General features: G+C 44.3%; 1 protein-coding gene across 1 annotated transcript in view; it reads right to left on the bottom strand.

The window, feature by feature from the left end:
• Positions 1–3,748: 3,748 nt before the first annotated feature.
• rasa3 (RAS p21 protein activator 3) overlaps positions 3,749–20,963 on the bottom strand; it is a 181,078-nt gene continuing 163,863 nt past the window's right edge. Inside the window, exons 17-24 of the mRNA XM_041199605.1 lie at positions 19,956–20,033; positions 18,342–18,415; positions 13,653–13,759; positions 12,633–12,715; positions 10,985–11,193; positions 9,804–9,907; positions 6,512–6,695; positions 3,749–5,456 (exon numbers count right to left, since the gene is read on the bottom strand). Coding sequence (XP_041055539.1) covers positions 5,381–5,456; positions 6,512–6,695; positions 9,804–9,907; positions 10,985–11,193; positions 12,633–12,715; positions 13,653–13,759; positions 18,342–18,415; positions 19,956–20,033 — 915 coding nt within the window. The 3' untranslated portion in view covers positions 3,749–5,380. The remainder of the gene's footprint in view (positions 5,457–6,511; positions 6,696–9,803; positions 9,908–10,984; positions 11,194–12,632; positions 12,716–13,652; positions 13,760–18,341; positions 18,416–19,955; positions 20,034–20,963) is intronic.

Below are 20,963 nucleotides of genomic sequence, written 5' to 3'. Positions count from 1 at the left end.
ATGCTGCCTGACCTGCTGAGTTTTTCCAGGTAATTCTGTTTTTGTTTTGGATTTCCAGCATCCGCAGTTTTTTTGTTTTTATCTCTGTGTTTAATTGACTGCCAGTGCTCTTCAAGAAATGCCTACCTCCTTGAAGAAGTTCTGTTCCTCTCTGCGACAAGATTTCCGGATTTCTCTGTTGCCTTGTTCACCTTCATTGCTTTCCATTTCTCTCCTAGTGTTTGACAAGGTGTTTACTAAAACCCGCTTTCACAGCCATATCTCCTTTCTCAGTGACTGTCTCCGTCTCCGACTACCCCACATGGATTTCAACTGAAATTCCACCCCTCATGTTTCGAACCCACCCAGGATTACAGGTATCTCCGGGACATAAAACGTTTCTCGGACTGCTGTTCCCGTCACATTCTGAAATCCACTCTCAGTGCCATATGCCGCCATATGAACACACTCGACCTCTCCCTCCAGCAGCACCGCCGTACCCTTTTTCAAAGCTGCGCGTGCCCCCAGTTTCATTTTATTCTTCGGCTCATCCGACGCCTCAACAAGAAACTTTTTCTGTTTCTCTCAAGTGCTAAGGAACGCAAGCTCCAACAACTCATCGACACCAACACCCATCTAGGACCCTCCACCCCTGCCTGTCCCACCGTCCCCACCCCATCTTCCAATCCCAGCCCCAGCCGTGTATTCACTATACCCCCTGACCTTCCCCTCTCCGATGCTGAACGTTCAGTGCTCAGCAAAGGACTTAGTTTCATACCCTTACGCCCTCACCTCAATGAATTTCGGGCTCGGCATGATACTGAACTCTTCTTCCGCCGTCTTCGTCTCCGGGCTCACTTCTTTGGGCAGGAGCCCTCTCCCAGTTCAACGGATCCTTTTACCCATCTTCAATATTCTCCCTCCACCTGGACCCCTCCCTCTGGATTCTTACCTTCTCTCGATCTTTTCATTGAGAACTGTCGGCGCGACATTAGTCGTCTCAATTTCTCTGCTCCTCTCACCCATTCTAACCTGTCTCTCTCTGAACTTACTGCACTCCATTCTCTCAGGTCCAACCCTGACATTGTCATCAAACCTGCTGACAAGGGTGGTGCTGTTGTTGTCTGGCGCACTGACCTCTACCACGCGGAGGCTGAGCGTCAACTCGCAGACACTTCCTCCTACCTCTCCCTGGACCATGACCCCACCACTGAACATCAAGCCACTGTTTCCAGGACTGTCACTGACCTCATCTCCTCTGGGGATCTCCCTCCCACAGCTTCCAACCTGATAGTTGCCCAACCTCGGACGGCCCGCTTCTATCTCCTACCCAAAATCCACAAACAGAACTGCCCCGGTAGACCGATCGTCTCAGCTTGCTCCTGCCCCACAGAACTCATTTCTCGTTATCTTGACTCCCTTCTCTCTCCCCTTGTCCAGTCCCTTCCCACCTACATCCGTGATTCCTCTGACACCTTACGTCACATCAACAATTTCCAGTTCCCTGGCCCCTACCGCTTCCTCTTCACCATGGACGTCCAATCCCTCTACACCTCCATCCCCCACCAGGATGGTCTGAGGGCCCTTAGCTTCTTCCTCGAACAGAGGCCCGAACAATCCCCATCCACCACTACTCTCCTCCGTCTGGCTGAACTTGTTCTCACGCTGAACAATTTCTCCTTCAACTCCTCTCACTTCCTCCAAATAAAAGGTGTGGCTATGGGTACCCGCATGGGCCCCAGCTATGCCTGTCTCTTTATGGGGTATGTGGAACATTCCTTGTTGCAGTCCTACTCCGGCCCCCTTCCACAACTCTTTCTCCGGTACATCGATGATTACTTTGGTGCTGCTTCATGCTCTCGTCAGGACTTGGAAAAATTTATTAATTTTGCTTCCAATCTCCACCCCTCCATCATTTTCACGTGGTCCATCTCTGACACTTCCCTTCCCTTCCTTGACCTCTCTGTCTCAATCTCTGGTGATAGACTGTCCACCAATATCCATTACAAACCCACCGACACCCACAGCTATCTCGACTACAGCTCCTCACACCCCACTTCCTGTAAGGACTCCATCCCATTCTCTCAGTTCCTTCGCCTCCGTCGCATCTGTTCCGATGATGCTACATTCAAAAACAGTTCCTCTGACATGTCCTCCTTCTTCCTTAACCGAGGTTTTCCACCCACGGTCGTTGACAGGGCCCTCAACCGTGTCCGGCCCATCTCCCGCGCATCCGCCCTCACTCCTTCTCCTCCCTCCCAGAAACATGATAGGGTCCCCCTTGTCCTCACTTATCACCCCACCAGCCTCCGCATTCAAAGGATCATCCTCCGCCATTTCCGCCAACTCCAGCATGATGCCACTACCAAACACATCTTCCCTTCACCCCCCTTATCGGCATTCCGTAGGGATCGCTCCCTCCGGGACACCCTGGTCCACTCCTCCATCACCCCCTACTCCTCAACCCCCTCCTATGGCACAACCCCTTGCCCACGCAAAAGATGCAACACCTGCCCCTTCACTTCCTCTCTCCTCACCGTCCAAGGACCCAAACACTCCTTTCAAGTGAAGCAGCATTTCACTTGCATTTCCCCCAACTTAGTCTACTGCATTCGTTGCTCCCAATGTGGTCTCCTCTACATTGGAGAGACCAAACGTAAACTGGGCGACCGCTTTGCAGAACACCTGCGGTCTGTCCGCAAGAATGACCCAAACCTCCCTGTCGCTTGCCATTTTAACACTCCACCCTGCTCTCTTGCCCACATGTCTGTCCTTGGCTTGCTGCATTGTTCCAGTGAAGCCCAACGCAAACTGGAGGAACAACACCTCATCTTCCGACTAGGGACTTTACAGCCTTCCGGACTGAATATTGAATTCAACAACTTTAGGTCGTGAGTCCCCTCCCCCATCCCCACCCCCTTTCTGTTTCCCCCTTCTTTTTTTTCCCAATAAATTATAAAGATTTTCCTTTTCCCACCTATTTCCATTATATAAAATAAAAAAAAAAACCCACTAGAGCTATACCTTGAATGCCCTACCATCCATTCTTAATTAGCACATTCGTTTAGATAATATCACCAACTTTAACTTTAACACCTATGTGTTCTATTGTACTATTGTTGTTGACATCTTTTGATGATCTGCTTCTATCACTGCTTGTTTGTCGCTACAACCACACCAACCCCCTCCACCTCTCTGTCTCTCTATCTCTCCGCCCCCCACACACACACCTTAAACCAGCTTATATTTCAGCTCTTTCCTGGACTCGAACTCAAGTTCTGTCGAAGGGTCATGAGGACTCGAAACGTCAACTCTTTTCTTCTCCGCCGATGCTGCCTGACCTGCTGAGTTTTTCCAGGTAATTCTGTTTTTGTTTTTATCATAAAATATCTGGCCATTTAGCTTATTGCTGTGGACAAATTGGCTGTCATGTTGCAACAGTGACTACACTTCCAAAGCACTTCACAGACTGTAAAGCATTATGAAATGTCTTGAAAGGCACTCTCAAAATCCTTTTGTTTTAAACTGTCAGTTGACAATAATTGCACAATGTGAAGGTTCAATAGAAGAGTCAGGGGATTAGGAGCCAAGATGTTTGGAATTGTTTAACGATGAGTTCTCACTCAAGTTAATTTCCCATTCTGGGAAGTACAGTTTTCACCCTCTACTTTGCCCTCCTTACTACACTTCCCTATTTACCCTCCCACTCACCCCTTCGATCCTTGGGAACATGTTGCCCAATTGTGTTAAAAGCATGAACAGACAGCTGTTTAAAAACTTGTGATTTTATTTTGGCAGTTAAAAATGCAAGGTGTCCGATTAGTATTCTAGGTAAAGTGTTAACTTACAAGCATTGCAGGAGAATCTGTTCAGCTGGCAGGTCTAATGGAGACTCTCCATGGAATTGAACACTTCTCAATCCGTTTTCCTTTTGACAGGTCAGGAATACTACTACTATACAATCTATTCAACATTTTTCTAAAACATGATAAACCAATTCTATCACTAGGACAGTGCTTCTCTTAAAAACAGATACATACTAATGGACAACTCCCTGCAGCTTCAGAGGAATTCTATCTACCTACAATTGTGGTCGTATTTTCATCCCTTTAGATAAAAATGTGCGATTGCAAATGAAGATTTGAGTCCTACTTTCTGTTAAAACTGAAGCAGGAGGCATGGGGGGGGGTCAGTAAATATTCCACAGCAGAGTACCTGGGCCCCAAACTCTACAACGGTCATTAGTAATGGCACTAACAAATTGCCTTTATCACAGTGTATGGACGATGATACATGTCGTATCCCTGATGCAGGATACGTCAATGCAAGATTACGCACACTGCTTCAGTCATTGTACTGTGTCAGGTGGGCTGTACAGGCAGTGCCACCACTGCATGCTCTGTCGCTATGGCATACACAATTCCATTAAATGAAAGGGCTTCTAAGACTGCACACACGATACAACAGGAAATGGCACAGAAGTTAAGAGTCTTTTTTCCAGCTGCAGACAACAGTTTTGTCTGAGTGACACAGTTTAACAATGCAGGATTCATGGGGACATGGTGCCCTCACATACACACACCCAGGAGTTTGCCAAATGGCACTGAGATGACTGGTGCCAACTGTAGAAGAGAACAGTGCCTAATAGCTTCATGGACCGGACACGGTGGCAATACTGGGCGCATCCTCTCCCTGGAAACAGAATCCTCAACCCAGGAGCAAAGAGGAGCAGTTTGCAGTGCAATTCAGAAAAGTCTGCTGTGTAATGGGTGTCTTTTCATGGTTGGTGGGGGGCAGAGGGGTGGAGGTCAGCGGGATTCTGGGGTGAATACTAACTGATATTGACATGTCTAAAGGGTAAACTCACAAGGCTTTACTGAGGCACAGATTCCCCCATCCCTCCATTCCTTGGATGGGACGCATCAGGAAGTAAAACCCCACTCTCAGTCCGAGGCTCTGTCTAGTGGTGTTCCCCGAGTTTACCATTGTGCGCTTGCAGCTTGTGAGATTCTATTGCTTTCCTTACTTCAATACTCAGCTTGGCTTGGATCCAACAATTCTCAAAACTTTACACTGGAGTTGCTTACAGACTGGTTCACTTTCAATGATCATTGAACTGATCACCTCCCAGAAGCAGTTAAAAAAATAATTGCCTTAAAGGCAAATGGCTAGTCATCTGTCACCATCAGATGACTAAAAGTGCACACTGTAACTGTTTGTGAAAACATTGTTAAAATCAGAAGGAACGTGTGTAGGTTGAATGCTTCAAATCTGAACGTATCATACGAATTATCTTCTGCGTTTTAAAACCTCATTTTCAGTCTGTGGCCACTAAATATCCAGCTCCTTCAGGTATAAAGTAATACTCTTGGCATTCCCAGGTCTTCCTTCAGGCAGTTGGTCACACGGAATTGGTTGAAGATCCTGAGTTTTGAGTTATGTAACACTGAAGAGACTTATCACCAATTGGATGCTCCCTAAAATAAAAAAAAGATGCGCAATCAAAAATGCATCTTTTAAGTGCAATTCGTTACACACATGAAATAACGGGGGTGTCTGTTCAGAAGATGTTGAAGGTGTTAAGGCAGGTTGATAAGCTGGCTATAATACTGAATACAAAAACAAGGAAATTATGCTAAGCATTTAGAAAACACTGGTTAGACCTTAGCTGGAGGATTGTATCCAACTACAGGCACCTTACTTTAGGAAGGATGTCAAGATCTTGGAGAGGGTGTGGAGGAGTTTGGCCAGAATGGGACCAGGGATGAGGGAATTCAGTTAACATGGAAGAGACTGGAGAAGCTGGGATTGTTCTCCTTGGAGCAGAGAAGGTTAAGAGGAGATTTAATAGAGCTGCTCAAAATCATGAAAGATTTTGATAGAGTAAATAAGGAGAAACTGTTTCCAGTGGCAGGAGGTTGGGTAACTAGAGGGGGGCAGATTGAAGGTAATTGACAAAAGAATCGGAGGCAAAATTAAGAAACATTTTTTCAATAATAACTTACAAAAGAGAATTGGAGAAATATTTGAAGAGGAATAATAATGCAGGTCTGTGGGAAAAGGGCAAGGAGATGCAACTAATAGGATAGCTCTTACAAAGAGCTGGCACAGGTACGATGGGCTGAATGGCCTTCCTCTGTGCTGTAGCATTCTATGATTCTACCTGTTCTTTCCCACCCCAGCCATGCCAAGCCATGGTGAAAGTGTGAAGGTTCAGGGAGGGAGAGAAGTGAGTCTTGCCCACTCACCCTCTTTTCTTGGACTTAACATGGGCATAACCCTAAAAATTAAAGAGACTCCCCATGTCTCTGGTGATGCTCCCACATGATTAATGGATCAATGCAGCAATGACAATGTGAGAACAGGATTATTGCGAAGTATTTACAGCACAGAAACAGGCCACTCTGCCCAACTGGCCCCTGCCAGTGTTTATGATCCTCATGAGCCCACTCCCACCCTATGCATTTCGACACATTTTAAAAGGAGTAGATTATTGCAGGAAGGAACAACTTGAGCAAGTTGTAACACTTACTGGCTGCCATACTTGGTCCTCTTGAACTTATTCTTCGTATATTGAGCATGCTCCAACTCCAGGGTTCGAACTGCAGCTAGAATCTGTTTAGACACTTTATACGTCTCCTGAGGGTCATCGATAATGAACGATGAATATTCCTCCTGCTCCGGACCATCATACACAGACTTACTACCACATGCCTCTGGTAACAAGAAGGAAATGGAGGTGATTACTTTGAGAAATAGAACAATAATGAGAACTTGCATTTCTACAGCACATCTCAAGACATTACCAGATTCAGTCACAGGAGCAGATATTAGGGTAAGTGACCAAAAACTTGGTCAAACAGATAGGTCTTAAGGAATGACCTAAAAGAGGAGAGAGAAAAGGAGAGGTTTAGGTAGGGAGTTCCAGAGCTTAGGCCCCGGACAGCTGAAGGCACGGCCGCCAATGGTGGAATGCTGGAAATCAGGAATGTACACGAGGCCAGAGTTTGATGAGCACAGAGATAACCATTAAACTTAAAGAAAAGTTAGCACAAGGTATTAGTTAAAGCAGCTCCTATTCTACCACTAAGTTCTAAATACTATTAAATCTTGAGTTCAATTCCAGGTTGGGATTGAGTCAGCTGATAATAGTTGGAGCAATAAATGGGACACAGCTACTGTGTTCAGTGTCTTTGGGCTAGGGAGGGTGAGGATGAAAATCAGCCTGAGCTCCCTGCTCGAACCTTAGTGAACAGGGACATCAGGTAAGAAAGGGATGTACCAGCAGCTGACTCAGGTTCACTGTGCAGGTTCACCCACATGAAGCGTGGAACAGGTCTCCAGCTTTGAGTCTCCCAGACAAAACTTTGGAGAAAATGTTTTTTTAGAAAGCTGATATCACTCCCCAGCTGTAGTATAACACCAGGAAATTACCTCTTCACATTGAATTACATTAAGAACATAAGAAATAGGAACAGGAATAGACCATTCAGCCCCTCGAGCCTGCTCCGCCATTCAATAAGACCATGGCTGATCTTCTTGTCGTTCGATTTCCACATTCCCATCTAACCCCGATAACCTTTGATTCCCTTGCCTAACGAGAATCTATCTCCCTCTTCCTAAAAAATATTCAATAACCCCGCCTCCATCACCTTCTGAGGCAGAGAGTTCCAAAGTCTCACAACCGTCTGAGAGAAAAAAATTCTCCTCATCTCTGTCCTAAAAGATCAACCCCTAATTTTAAAACAGTGCCCCCTCTAGTTCTCACCCACAAGAGGAAACATCCTTTCCACATCCATCTAGTCAAGGCCGTTCAGGATCTTGTAAACTTCAATCAAATCGCCCCTCACTCCTCTAAACTCCAGTGGAAACAAGCCCAGTCTGTCCAACCTTTCCTCATAAGACAACCCACTCATTCCAGGTATCAATCTAGTAAACCTCCTCTGAACCGCCTCCAACTCATTAACATCCTTCCTTAAGTAAAGAGATCAAAACCGCATACAGTATTTGAGGTGCAGTCTCACCAATGCCATGTATAATTGAAGCATAACATCCTTACTTTTATGTTCAATCCCTCTCGTAACAAAGGATAGCATTCCATTAACCTTCTTAATTACTTGTTGTACCTGCAAACTAACTTTTTGTGACTCATGTACTAGAACACCCAGATCCCGCTGCACCTCAGAATTATGCAGCCTTTCTCTATTTAAGTAATATTCTGCTTTTCTGTTCTTCCTGCCAGAGTGAACAACTTCACATTTTCCCACATTAAACCCCATTTGTCAGACCTTTGCCCACACACTCAACCTATTTATATCCATCTGCAACCTCCTCAGGTCCTCCATAAAGAATTCACAGTAGTGTCAGGCCATTCAGCCCAACTGGTCAATGCTGGTTAGGTATTTATCCTGCAAAGAAGTTTCCTAACACTTTCCATCTCACGCTATCAGCATATCCTTCTATTCATTTCTCCCTCATATTTATCCAGCTTCCCCTTACATGTACCTTATACTATTTACCTCAAGAGCTCCCTGTGATAGTCAGTGTCACATTCTCACCACTCTCTGGGTAAAGGAGTTTCTCCTGAATTCCTGATTGGATTTATTAGTAACTATCTTATATTTATGGCCCCTAGTACTGGTTTACCCCACAAGTGGGAACATCTTCTCCTCAACTACCTGATCAAACTCCTTCATAATATTAAAGACCTCAGTCAGGTCATCCCTCAGCCTTCTCGCTTTTAGAGAAAAGAGCTCCATTCCGTTCAATTTTTCTTGAACGTTTTAAGCTCCAAGTTCTTCATCATCCTTGCAAATCCTTTTTGCACTTTCAACAGTATCCCCATATCATTTTTATAGTATGGAGACCCAACAGTGCACAGTACTCCAAACATGGTGCTTTATGTGTTTAACAACCCCTTAACGTTTAAACAGTTAACTGGTTATGAATCAATAATTCATTTTACACTTTTAATCAATCACTGGTTGTGAAGCAGCTTGGGACATCCCGAAGATAATGATTAGTTGATAGATCAACACAGGGCTCTTTCTAAGTAGCCCCCAAAGCAACAGTTTACAGTCCATGGGTATGGCAGTAACGCAGAGATCTGTTTTAATCCAGCGAATTCCAATGCCACTCAGCAGCTTTAGAATTTCAATGCTGTTTAGAAGGAGGTCTCGTACGCAGAGGGGTAGCATCCCCATCGCTGGGTTCAAGTCCCACTTCAGCAATCGATGGCTACAGAAGGTTCTCTTCCGTAATGTGGTCAAGCAAATTGATTATCAACTTTAAATGCTTCCTGATGACAGGCGGTAAGAGCGGGAGAGTTCCCTGGTCAGCCATACTGCAGAAGGCAACGGCAAACCACCGCAGTACTTTGCCAAGCATCGCCGAATGGAAATCCATGGTCACCAATGCTCTCTTAGGGCATGGTACCTGGAGGAAGAGGAGGAGGGGGATGTAAAGAACTGGTCTCAGTAAAAGTTGTCCTAAAGCTATTGGGTCGTCATAAAAATCCAACTGTTTCACTAATGTCCATTAGGGAAGGAAATCTGCCATCCTTACCTGGTCTGGGTCCATATGTGACTCCAGTCCCACACCAACATGGTTGACTCTTTAATTGGCCTCTCAGTTAGGACAACTATAAGAAGGGCCAATGTCCTGAGGGTGGATCGTAAAACATCTCACTTCCCAGGACCACAAGAGAGCTCCCCTTGTCCTCATCTTCCACCCCAGCAGCTTCTACATTCAGCAGGTCATCCTCTGCCATCTCTTGCATTAGTGTTAACACAGAACTTTACTGTAAGAATCTTTGTATACTTCACCTTGCATCTTCTCCAACTTGGTCCTGTAGTTGTTGTAGAGTGAATATATGTGCTCAGTCTCCCTGTCACCATCCACATCTAGCTGGATGTTGGCTGGTAGGCCACTGCACACAACAAGAAAGACCACTTAAACCACATAGCATTCTCTTGTTTTTAATGAATTAAGGTTCATTTTGGCCTTAAGAAGCTAAACCTCTACAGATCACTGCCCTCTGCAGCTAAAACACCGAGTCCACTTTTGTACATTTTAGGATAAACGTCAAGGCCTTGGAGAGTGTACCCCAGAAATTCACTGAGATGATACCAGTGACAAGAGGCTTCAGCTGTGAACAAAGACTCAACAGGGTTGATATTCCTCTGGCTAGAGAGTCTAGAACCAGGAGTAATAGTCTCAGGATAAGGGGTCGGCCATTTAGAATTGAGATGAGGAGAAATTTCTTCACTCAGAGGGTCGTGAATCTTTGAAATGCTCTACTCCAGAGGGCTGCACATAGTTGTTGAGTAGATTCAAGACAAAAGACCAATGGATTTCTTGCGCACTTAGGGAGTCGAGCGATATGGGGATATGGTGGGAAGGTGGAGTTGAGGTAAAAGATCAACCATGATTTTACTGAATGGCAGAGTAGGCTTGAGGGGCTGAATGGCCCTGTGCCTGCTCTTATGTTCTTAGACGATGAAATTGGAGTTCATTTCGTTAGAGCTCAGGGAGGTTTAGAAGGGGTCTGATGGATAAGTTTTGATAAAGTAAACCGGGGTAAATTAGTTACACTAGTTAATAAGTCAGTAACTAGTGGGTATACATTATAGATCAAAGTAACAAGTTGGGAGAATTTTTTTTCATGCCAAGGATAGTAGGATATGGAATGCCCATCTAGAAACAGCAAGGGAAACAGAACCCAGAACCTCTTTTAAAAGGGAAGGGGCTGCGATAAAGAAAAAACTTTAAAAGGCATTCTGTGTGACAGGGAAACAAGACTCAGGGATAGATCTTTCAAAGAGCCTGCACTGACACGATGGGCCAAATGGCCTCCTTCCATGCTGCAAAATCCTCTGATTCTTTGCAAGTAAGGGATACAGGAATGCTGGAATGCTGGGATCACTCTTTAACTGATGCTCCTGTGTTTTAAGAAACTGTCCATTACGCTCCGTTTAACACAAGTGCAAAGTGTAACAACTCTTACCCTGTGCACGGAGTACAGCCTGGCGCAGAGTCTGCACTGGCCTTGCAGCATAACCAGTGCCCGTTGAGGTAGGCTGAGGGATGGTACTTGGTCAATCGCTTCTTGTTGCACTGGCTAACTTTAGTCAAGATGTCAATCCAATCTTTTGCTTCCACACAGTTGTTGGCCTGTATGTACAATGCTCTTTCTGGCTGAATTACTTGAAACATCTGAATTAAACAACAGGAAATAATAGTTGAACTCTGGTTTAAACGAGAATCCAACAACTTTAGGCAGTAATCACGTTCCTCGATTTTCTGTAAGTCGACTGGTTGATTGTCTTGGAGCTATGATTCGGCAAGAGAGGCAGGACAGCAATCCTACATCAGCGGCGATTTCCCTCAATTAAACATGGGGAAGGCTGCAGCCATCGTTTTTAGTTATTGCCACAAACTCTTGTTACTTCAGCACCCAGTCCAACCTGCTCCCTGGACACAGTCTTAGTCTGAACCAGACTGTTTGACCCTGAGCTCAATTCCTGACACCATACCCAATCCATCACCAAAACCCCTACGTGTGATGTAGTGGCACAGTGCTATTGTCACTGGCCTGGTATTCAGGTAATGCTCTGGGGACCCAGGTTCAAATTCCACCATGACAGATGAGGAAATTTAAATCCAATTAAAGATTTGGAATTTAAAGTCTAATGATGACAATGAAACCATTGCTGATTGTTACAAAAACCCATCTGGTTCAAAGGGAAGGAAATCTGCTGTCCTTACCTGGTCTGACCTACATGTGACTCCAGACCCACAGCAATGTGCTTGACCCTTAAAATGCTCTCTGAACAAGGGCAATTAGGGATGGGCAATAAATGCTGGCCTAGCCAGCAATGCCCACAGCCCATGAACAAATAAATAATCCACCATCCATACTTCTGTCATCTCCAGACTTGACTATATTGCTGTCCTGACCAGCTTCTCATCTTCCATCCTCCATAAACCTTTGGCTCATCCATTACTCCAATCCCCTCCAGGTCCTGATCTCCAATCAGCTCTCTGCTCACTGATCTACACTGGTCCAAGAACGCCCCAATATTAAAATTTTCATTCTTGTTCTCAAATCCCTCTTTGGCCTTTCCCCCGCTCTATCTCTGCCACCTCTCCCAGCCCCATGACTCTCTGAGATCTCTGTGTTCCTCTAATTCTCTTGAGCATCCCCAATTTTAATCACTCCATCATTGGTAGCCATGCCTTCAGCTACCTGGGGCTCCAAGCTCTGGAATTAGCTCACTAAATATCTCCCCTTATCTGTCTGTCTGTCTGTCTCTCTCTCTCTCTCTCTCTCCCTCAAGATGCTTCTTAAAACCTATCTCTTTGGCCAAGCATTTGGTCTCCCATCCCAATATCTCATTCTTTGGTTCATTGTTAATTTTTGTTCAATTTACAGTCCTGTGAAACATCCTGGAGTGTTTTCCTATATAAAAGGCACTATTTAAATGCAAGTTGTTGTGGTTGTATCTTTGGCCCTTCATTCTTCACCGCTCCATTATTGGAAACAATCTGCTTCTAACCATCCCATCCCAGCCTTTCATAGTTTTAACCATTTCTATCTTCGTGTCTGTAACCTCCAATCTCCAACTCTGAGTCACACATTACATCCCACTCACATTTTTCATTTTGAAAGACTCTTCCTCCAGTTTCTCGACTGCAAGAATATTTTCAATTGGAATATTGTACAATGGCTGGTCACCTGAAAAGAAAATAGGGAAAAAGATTTATTAATTTGGGTCCTTATAGACTGAAAACAAAACCTAATAGAGTGCAGGTCATTCACCGCTCAGGTGAAGCCCTTTGGTTAAGTTCATTAATTAAGTCACAGTCTAATGGAACAAACTTACATAGAATTACATAGAATATCCAGCACAGGATCAGGCCATTCGGCCCACCTGGTCTATTCTGGTGTTTATGCTCCACATGAGCCTCCTCCCACACTATTTCATTTCACCCTATCAGCATAACCTATTATATTCTCCCTCATGTGTCTATCCAGCTTCCCCTTAAATATATCTATACTGTTCACCTCAACCATTCCCTGTTCCACAAGTTCCACATTCTCACCATTCTCTAGGTGAAGAAGTTTCTCTTGAATTCCTGGTTGGGTTTTTTAGTGACTGTCTTATATTGATGGCTCCCTAGTTCTGATCTCCCTCACAAGTGGAAACACCTTCTCTATGTTGACTCCATTGAACCCCTTCCTAATGTTAAAAACCTCTCTACTCTGGATGTCAGTAAGTGACAGGAGATAGGAGAGTGCGGCAAGCTACGGCAGTGGGGGAAGTGCCAGGGGGCAAATGAAGTCACCAGGCGCGAGGGAGGTGGGGGCAGAAACAATGCAGGCTGATCTTTATTAGTGAATTCCATCGCTCAGCAGGAAGGCATGTTAAAAGGCAGCAATAATGAGATTTGCAGGTTTGCGGGTGAAGGGTTGGAGGTTGTATAAATGACCTAATAATCTGACTAAAGAAAGTGTGCACTTGCTTAACAATAGAGGAAGGGCCCTCAGAGCGTGGGGGATGAACACCCAACTGGGAGTAACACAGCCAGGAGGCACGGCAGAGCGAGCGGAACATTATAGACACTGGCTATTACTCTCATAGTCTGAAAAAGAAAATGGTGTGACACGTCACCTTTGTGCTTGTGATAGGTGAACTCGTGGTTGGTGAGACGGAACCATCGCTTCTTAAAGTTCTTGATGCCAAAGCGATTTCTTCCCTGTGCTCTCTTGATCATAAACCTAAGTGGAAAACCATCAGTATCAGCTGGGAAGGTTAGCAAACTAAATCTTTACAGCCACCAAATAAGTAACATTGAATTTTTTTTTGATTTCCAGGCCAGTGATGAAGTCACCTGGGAGAAAGTAGTTAAAGAGCTTATTGTTCTCCAAGGGGTCATCTGTCTGACGTGGCGCCTCATTTGTGGGAACATTTACGGTTTCTCAGTACAAATTCCCAATGGGTGATAGCCCCATTCACAAAACATGTGCTCAGATAATCAGCCCTTCAAAAGCCCAGTCCGCACGCTATAGCTTTTAATCTTCACTCTCTGGCCAGGTGGAGCACTGCAACGGTTATGCTATTGGTCTAATGATCACGATGCCTGGTTTAATAACCCAGGGAAAATGAGTTCAAATCCCATCAGGGCTGTTTGAGAATTTGACCTCAGTTAAAATTTTTTAAAAACTGGGTCTCAGTTAATGGTGCCCGTGAAGCTGTTGGATTGTCGTAAAAACCCAACTGGTTCACTGATGCCCTTCAGGGAAGGTAACCTGCTGTCCTTACCCAGTCTGGTCTGTATGTGACTCCAGTGCCACAACAAAGTGATTGATTCCTATTAACTCCTTCCCTGAATTGACTAGCAAGACACTCAGTTGTACAGAACCTGGGTAATTGGGACAAGCAATAAATGCCAGCCTGGCCAATGATGCCCACAACTTACCTCAGTGTTGAAGCCACAGCATTGTAAGTTCTTCTCATTCGGTCATTGAGCAGAAATTCTCACCCAATACTTGAAGATCATTATTTTTGAAATTAAAATTTTCACAACCGTTTCAAACTTTGTCCTGCCGATTTTCAAACAGCGACTCAACGATCTGTGCACTGCAATATTTTGTAAAAATCCCTCTCTATCTTGGAAAGACATGTTGCTGAAGTTTATTGTCTTGCACTCGTCAGGACAAACACACGAATGCCAAATTTCAAACAGTCGCAACAATTTATAGTACAGGAGAAAAGGACGTTGATTGATGCTGATGAGCTTAAGACAAAAAGCTTCAGCAAAATGTCTCTCTTTTCAGCAATATCCAATCTTGGAAAGTATTTAACTCCACATTCATTTGTTAAAGTTATAAAAAAAAAACTAAAAACAATTGTCCCTAATTATTCTGTGTCACTAACCTCGCCGGGAATAAATCCCAATTTTTTTTCTTTGTTGTATTAAAATCGGTCAATTTTTCAATATGTACAACACAACAACTAGTCCAAGACAAGAGCTGAAACACTTCCTCTCAGTTCAAACTACTTTGCAGTCATTAACGCTGGGACAAGACTCCATACTGAACTTGTAGAGTCAGTGTGATTGTTCTGCGTACTAAGTCTCCTGCTACTTCCAGTCATGAGGTAATAACGGAATGGGTTCTTGGCTCAATTACCAATTTCCAATTTACAGTTCTGCACCGGCATCAGCTTCATCAAGGCACAGAATGGAGAGGAGAATGGGAAAATCCCCTTCTAAAGTTTAAATACACAGAACGTATCACAAACATTAAATCCAACTCATAATTGGCAACAGATATGAACAGGGTTTTCAAAATATTTCTGGAATTATGTTATGATAATTTTATGTTCCTTCACTGTCGCTGGGTCAAAATCCTGGAGCTCCCTCCCTAACAGCACTGTGGGTGTACCTACACCACATGGACTGCAGCGGTTCAAGAAGGCAGCTCACCACCACCTTCTCAGGGGCAATTAGGGGCGGGCAATAAATGCTGGCCGAGCTGGTGATGCCCACATCCCATGAAAGAATTAAAATATAACATTGTCACCCTGAATGCTGCGCAGTTTAAGAAAGAAGTTTGTCTGCTTGGCATCTTGCTGGAGAGTTTGGTTAGGCAAATGACGTTGGTGTCACCATCAGGCATGCATTGCGAACTGAAGTTTCCTCAGCTTGTCACAAAATCAATAAAGCACAATCTTCGGGCAGCGCAAGTGTTGGCATCTGAGGTTTCCATTCTCTCCTGTAACTTGGTTGCTCACTGCCTAATCTCCAAATCACTCAGTTCCACTGCAGGACAGGATCACTGGCTGTTGAGGGCAGAGTGGAATGCCTGTGCCTTAATCTCTGGATCTTTAATCTAACAGGCGTTAGAAATGAATGTGCAAGGTCACAAACAGTGACTGGGTTGCCTCTCACCTGCATAAACTGTTACCATTTGAGGCTTTATTTGAGGTAAGTCTTAAAAGACCTTTCAACTGTAGCCTCAAAGCCAAGTAAGTAGCGACAGAAAGAAATAAAATTTGGGTATATGAAGAGAAAAAGACAACAGCTGAGACTGAGAGGACTAGTTTCAGCAGGAGAGGCTGGGGCTCTTTTCCACAGGAAAGCGAGGGTTAAGGGGCTGATCTGATAGAGATAGTTAAGATTATGAAGGGATTCAATAGGGTAGACTTGAGAAAATGCTTTAACTTGTAGGGAAGACCAAAAATAAATACAAGATAATCATCAGTAAAATGACGCAGGAACAGGCCAGGAAACCAATGACTAAGAGCTTCCAGGTAAAAATGGAAAGGAAATAGAAACAGAACAGGCAGATAAGCAGCCAGGTGCGGCCAGACTATACACTGCTGGGTGGGGAGAGACATGCAGGCACAAGGGTGAGTCACTGAACCCCTGCAATTTTGAAGATTAAAGAGTGATTCAATCAAATTTTTCAAGATATTAAGGGGAACAGACAGGGTAGTTAGAGCTAAAATATTTCTGTTGGTTAGGGAGTCCAGGACTATGGGGCAGGGTCTAAAACTCAGAGCCGGACCTTTGTGGAATGAGATTAGGAAACACTTCAACAAGCGAAGAGTGGTAGAAGTTTGGAACTCTCTTCCACAAATGGCAATTGATGCTAAATTGTCCATTTAAAACTGAGATTGATAGATTTTTGTTAACCAAAGTTATTGAGGGCAATGGGGCAAAGGAGGGTTCATGGAGTTAGGTCACAGTTCACCAGTGGTCTCACTGAATGGCAGAACAGGCTCAAGGGGCTGAATGGCCTCGTCCTGTCCCTAGAATAGTCAAATTGTCCGGATGGCTTTGTTATTTTATTTTAATAATGTGTAGTAATAGGTCATTAGTTGCATCCTCATTTACTTTAGTTAATTTGAAACCGTATTCCAAATTCTTGGCCTTACATGTGTTGGTGAAAACGATTGATTTGCTAATACCACAGCTCACTTTCACCCCACCAGCTGCTGTGACAACTACTGTCACCCACTGTCCAGTTGACCTACGTTAAATATTAACATTTTCCCGAAATGAGTTATCAGCTACAAAGAACGTAGGACAGTCAAACTCAGTATGCACTTGGACCTGGGTAGATGTGGGCAGAAATGTTAGGGTGGATGAACAATGGAAATAGTTCGACCTTCAGACCACTGGAGAATAGCAGGCCAGAAACAATTTGAAAGTGTAGAAAGATTTAGCAGAGGGTGCCCCAAGTTATGATAGAGTAACTAAGAAGAAGCTGTTTCTAGCGACAGGAGGATCAGTAACCAGAGAACACGCAGTTAAGATCATTGGTAACAGAATCAGGAGGGAGATTAGGAGATTTTTTTTTTTTACACAGCGATTTGTTGTGGTCTGGGAGGCGATGCCTGAAAGGGCGATGGAAACAGATTCAGCAGAAACTTTCAAAAAGGAACTGGGTAAATACCATACTCAAAGAAAAGGGGAAACGTACAGAGCTACAGGGGAAAGAACAGGGGAGAGTGAGACTAATTGGATATCTTTTTCAAAGAGCCAGCAGATGCTTGATGGTCCAAATGGCTTCCTTTTGTACCGTAAGATTCTGCAATCCTTCACCTAACGCGCACCCTTCCCCCACCCGCCCCACCGGAGAGTGCTGTTTAAACTCGAATTAGAAGGTTATATTTTTCACCCCTCTCAGTGATCCTGTCAGGGAAAAGGCCGGGGCGCGGTACTGGGAAGTTGCTCAGTCCGAGAGCCAGTGCAGACGTGATGGGCCGACTGGCCTCCCTCTGGGCTGTGAATTCTGTGATTCAGTAATGTTTTAACGTAAGTGTAGCTTTTTGAGTCCACTTTGTATAAATATGAAGTGGATAGCATTTAACAAATCATCAATAGAAGCAGAAGTGACCATGAAATGTCGGATTGCTGTAGAAAGCCAACTGGTTCATGAACGCCTCTTCAGGGAAGGAAGCCTGCCATCCTTACCCGACCTGTGCCTGTATGTGACTCCAGTCCTACTGCAATGCGGCTGACTATTAACTGGCCGTGCAAGAGGCTCAGTCGGGTCAAGAAGGTGGCTGACCACCATCGTCTCGGGGACCACCAGGGAATGGACAATAAACGTGGCCTCGCCCACATCCCAAGAATGAATTTTAAAAATATATACACAACATGGTATTCTAGTTTTCTTGTGTATTTAATCATTAGACATAAATACCTTCCTTTGATACTAAAATTGACAGGCCCAACAAAAACCTAACTATCCATGACGATGATTACAGTGTAAGAAATAAAAGTTGAGGGGACGATATGAAGAGCAGTAAACGTGTTGTATAAGAATATGGGACAATGCAGGAACTCACCCTTCCTTTAATACGATGGGTTGCTCAATGCTTTTGTGGTCCTTCCTTCCAGATGAGGAGATTAAATCTAGGAACTTCATCCAGAGCAGAAATACAGCATTAAATGACTTGCAGCTGTTCATATAAAGTCCCCACAACCCACCCCCACCTTCTGTGCCATTATTTAACCCTTTACATCACACACTAGCTGGAGCAAAACCCATTGATCTGCCCCTCAGACCATAATCATAACTAACTTCCAGCCTTTCCTTAATTTAAGAAGCAATGCTCACCATCCAAAAACTGCTTTAAAAATTAATCCTTAGCATCATGGTCATGTTCGTACGAGCATATGAAATAGGAGCAGCAGTAGGCCATTCAGCCCCTCGAGCCTGCTCCGCCACTCAATAAGATCGTGGATGGCCTGTCTCTGTTTTGAATTCCACACTCCCACCTACCCCGATAACCTTTGATCCCCTTGCCTAACAAGAATCTATCTACCTCTGCCTTAAAAATATTCAGTGACCCCGCCTCCACCACCTTCTGAGGCAGAGAGTTCCAAAGAGCCACAATCCTCAGAGGAAAAATATTCTCCTCATCTCTGTCCTAAAAGGGCGACCCCTAATTTTAAAACGGTGCCCCCCCTAGTTCTGGACTCACCCACAAGAGGAAACATCCTTTCGAATGTCCACCTTGTCAAGGCCATTCAGGATCTTGTATAACTTCAATCAAGTCACCCCTCACTCTTCTAAACTCCAGTGGAAACAAGCCCAGTCTGTCCAACCTTTCCTCATAAGACAACCCACTCAATCCAGGTATCAATCTAGTAAACCTCCTCTGAACCACCTCCAACTCATTTACACCCTTCCTGAAATAAGGAAACCAAAACTGCACACAGTATTCGAGGTGCGGTCTCAACAATGTCCTGTATAACTGAAGTATAACATCCTTACTTTTATGTTCAATTCCTCTCATAATAAAGGATAGCGTTCCATAAGCTGCCTTAGTTGCTGTGCTTTCACTGGGTGAGGATTCTCGTTTATAACCTCTGACAGAAAATCTGGTAATGCTCACAGATCACAGGCAGACTGAGAAGATCCAGATTGGACCTGGATAGACAAGCAGTCTGAAAGAAACACAAACTCAAACCTAAATCCCAATTATAAACCCAAACCCTTAACCCAAACTCCTTAAGCTTAAAGACAACCACAAACTCAAACCCTAATTATAAATCCGCACAGAATCCCAAACCCAAAATATAACACAAACACAGAGCCTAATACATCTCCAACAGTTAAAGCAAAAAGACTCTGCTCGCTGCTGGAAAAGATCATCTTCCTTCAACCGTTGGGAAGAATGTGTGAATTTGCACACAGCAAGATCCCAGTGGCAGCAATGAGATACGTGACCAGAGAATCTCTTGGTTGAAGATAAATATTGGCTGGGGCACAGGGGTGAACTTCCCTGAACTCTTTGAAACAGCTGCATGGGATCCTCCACACCCACCTGAAAGGACAAGTTGGGGTCTCAGTTTAACATCCAGAAAGTCTTTACAGTGTCCCTGTGAATCCTTGTTGTTCCCACTGTATGGGGAAAATGTGAATGAGGGAATGCTTATCCACAAAAGAAACTTACATTTCTTACAGCCTCTGTATATTTCTGTTCATTAAAGTGCTCGTAGAATGTGGCCATGTAGGATTCTTTGAAGCTTGCCTGCAGATAAAACAAAATAAACAGTAAATTATCTTAAAAAATGGGAAAACTGGACTGAAATGTTTATTAACATGTCCCTGCTAATTACCCATGGGAGCTGCTATATTCTATAAAGGGAGTCCTGTCAATGGCCACTGTCCAGCACAGAGCTGCTTCCCAAATGGTTCTCCCAGTCACATGGCCCTTTTTCTTGTTCCAATGTAGAGCAGGCACACCATCATAGACTGACTTTAACAGTATTTGAAAATTGGACTTTACTTATCAGATTATTAATTAACTCATCAGCCTTTGGCAATTTGCCAAAAGCAGATTTGCCAATTCTCCCCACATAGACAGAGTATCTGAGAGAGTGCACTGATTTCGGCACAAGCGCTGGCACTGACAATGTAAATCGGTTCAATCTGATCTTTAACAAATGCTTGGGGAATATTTCGTTTCTTTCATGGAATCGAGGTAAACCATGAAGCAGATTCAAAGAGGCTCCTTCACCCAGAGGGAGCTGTGTTCATAGGGAGGTTTGGATAGACAGTTTTGTAGTTTATTTCTGAAGTCCGTTCTTGGGATGTGGACGTTGCTGGAATGACTGGAATTTCTTGCTTGTCCATGGTGTCCCGGACAAGTCAGGTTGGGAGCCTTGTCTGACGAAGCTGCTCCCACATTTTTTACTCTTTGTAGCGGTTTTGCTTGGCCACTTCAGGGAGAAGGAAAGAGTAAACGACCTGGCTGTGGGTCTGGAGTAATGTGTAGGCCCAGAATGGGTAAGGATGGCAGGTTTCCTTCCCAAAAGGACATTAGAGAACAAAATGGGTTTTACGACAATCTGACATCTTTGTGGCCACTTTTATGGAGACCAGCTTATTTTCAGAGTCCATTAGCATAACCAGTACACCTTCATATTCCTTCTATTGACTTGCACACACACCAAACATA

Source organism: Carcharodon carcharias, chromosome 11, assembly GCF_017639515.1.
Source record: "Carcharodon carcharias isolate sCarCar2 chromosome 11, sCarCar2.pri, whole genome shotgun sequence".
Classification (NCBI taxonomy): domain Eukaryota; kingdom Metazoa; phylum Chordata; class Chondrichthyes; order Lamniformes; family Lamnidae; genus Carcharodon; species Carcharodon carcharias.
This window is presented reverse-complemented; position numbering and strand designations above follow the sequence as displayed.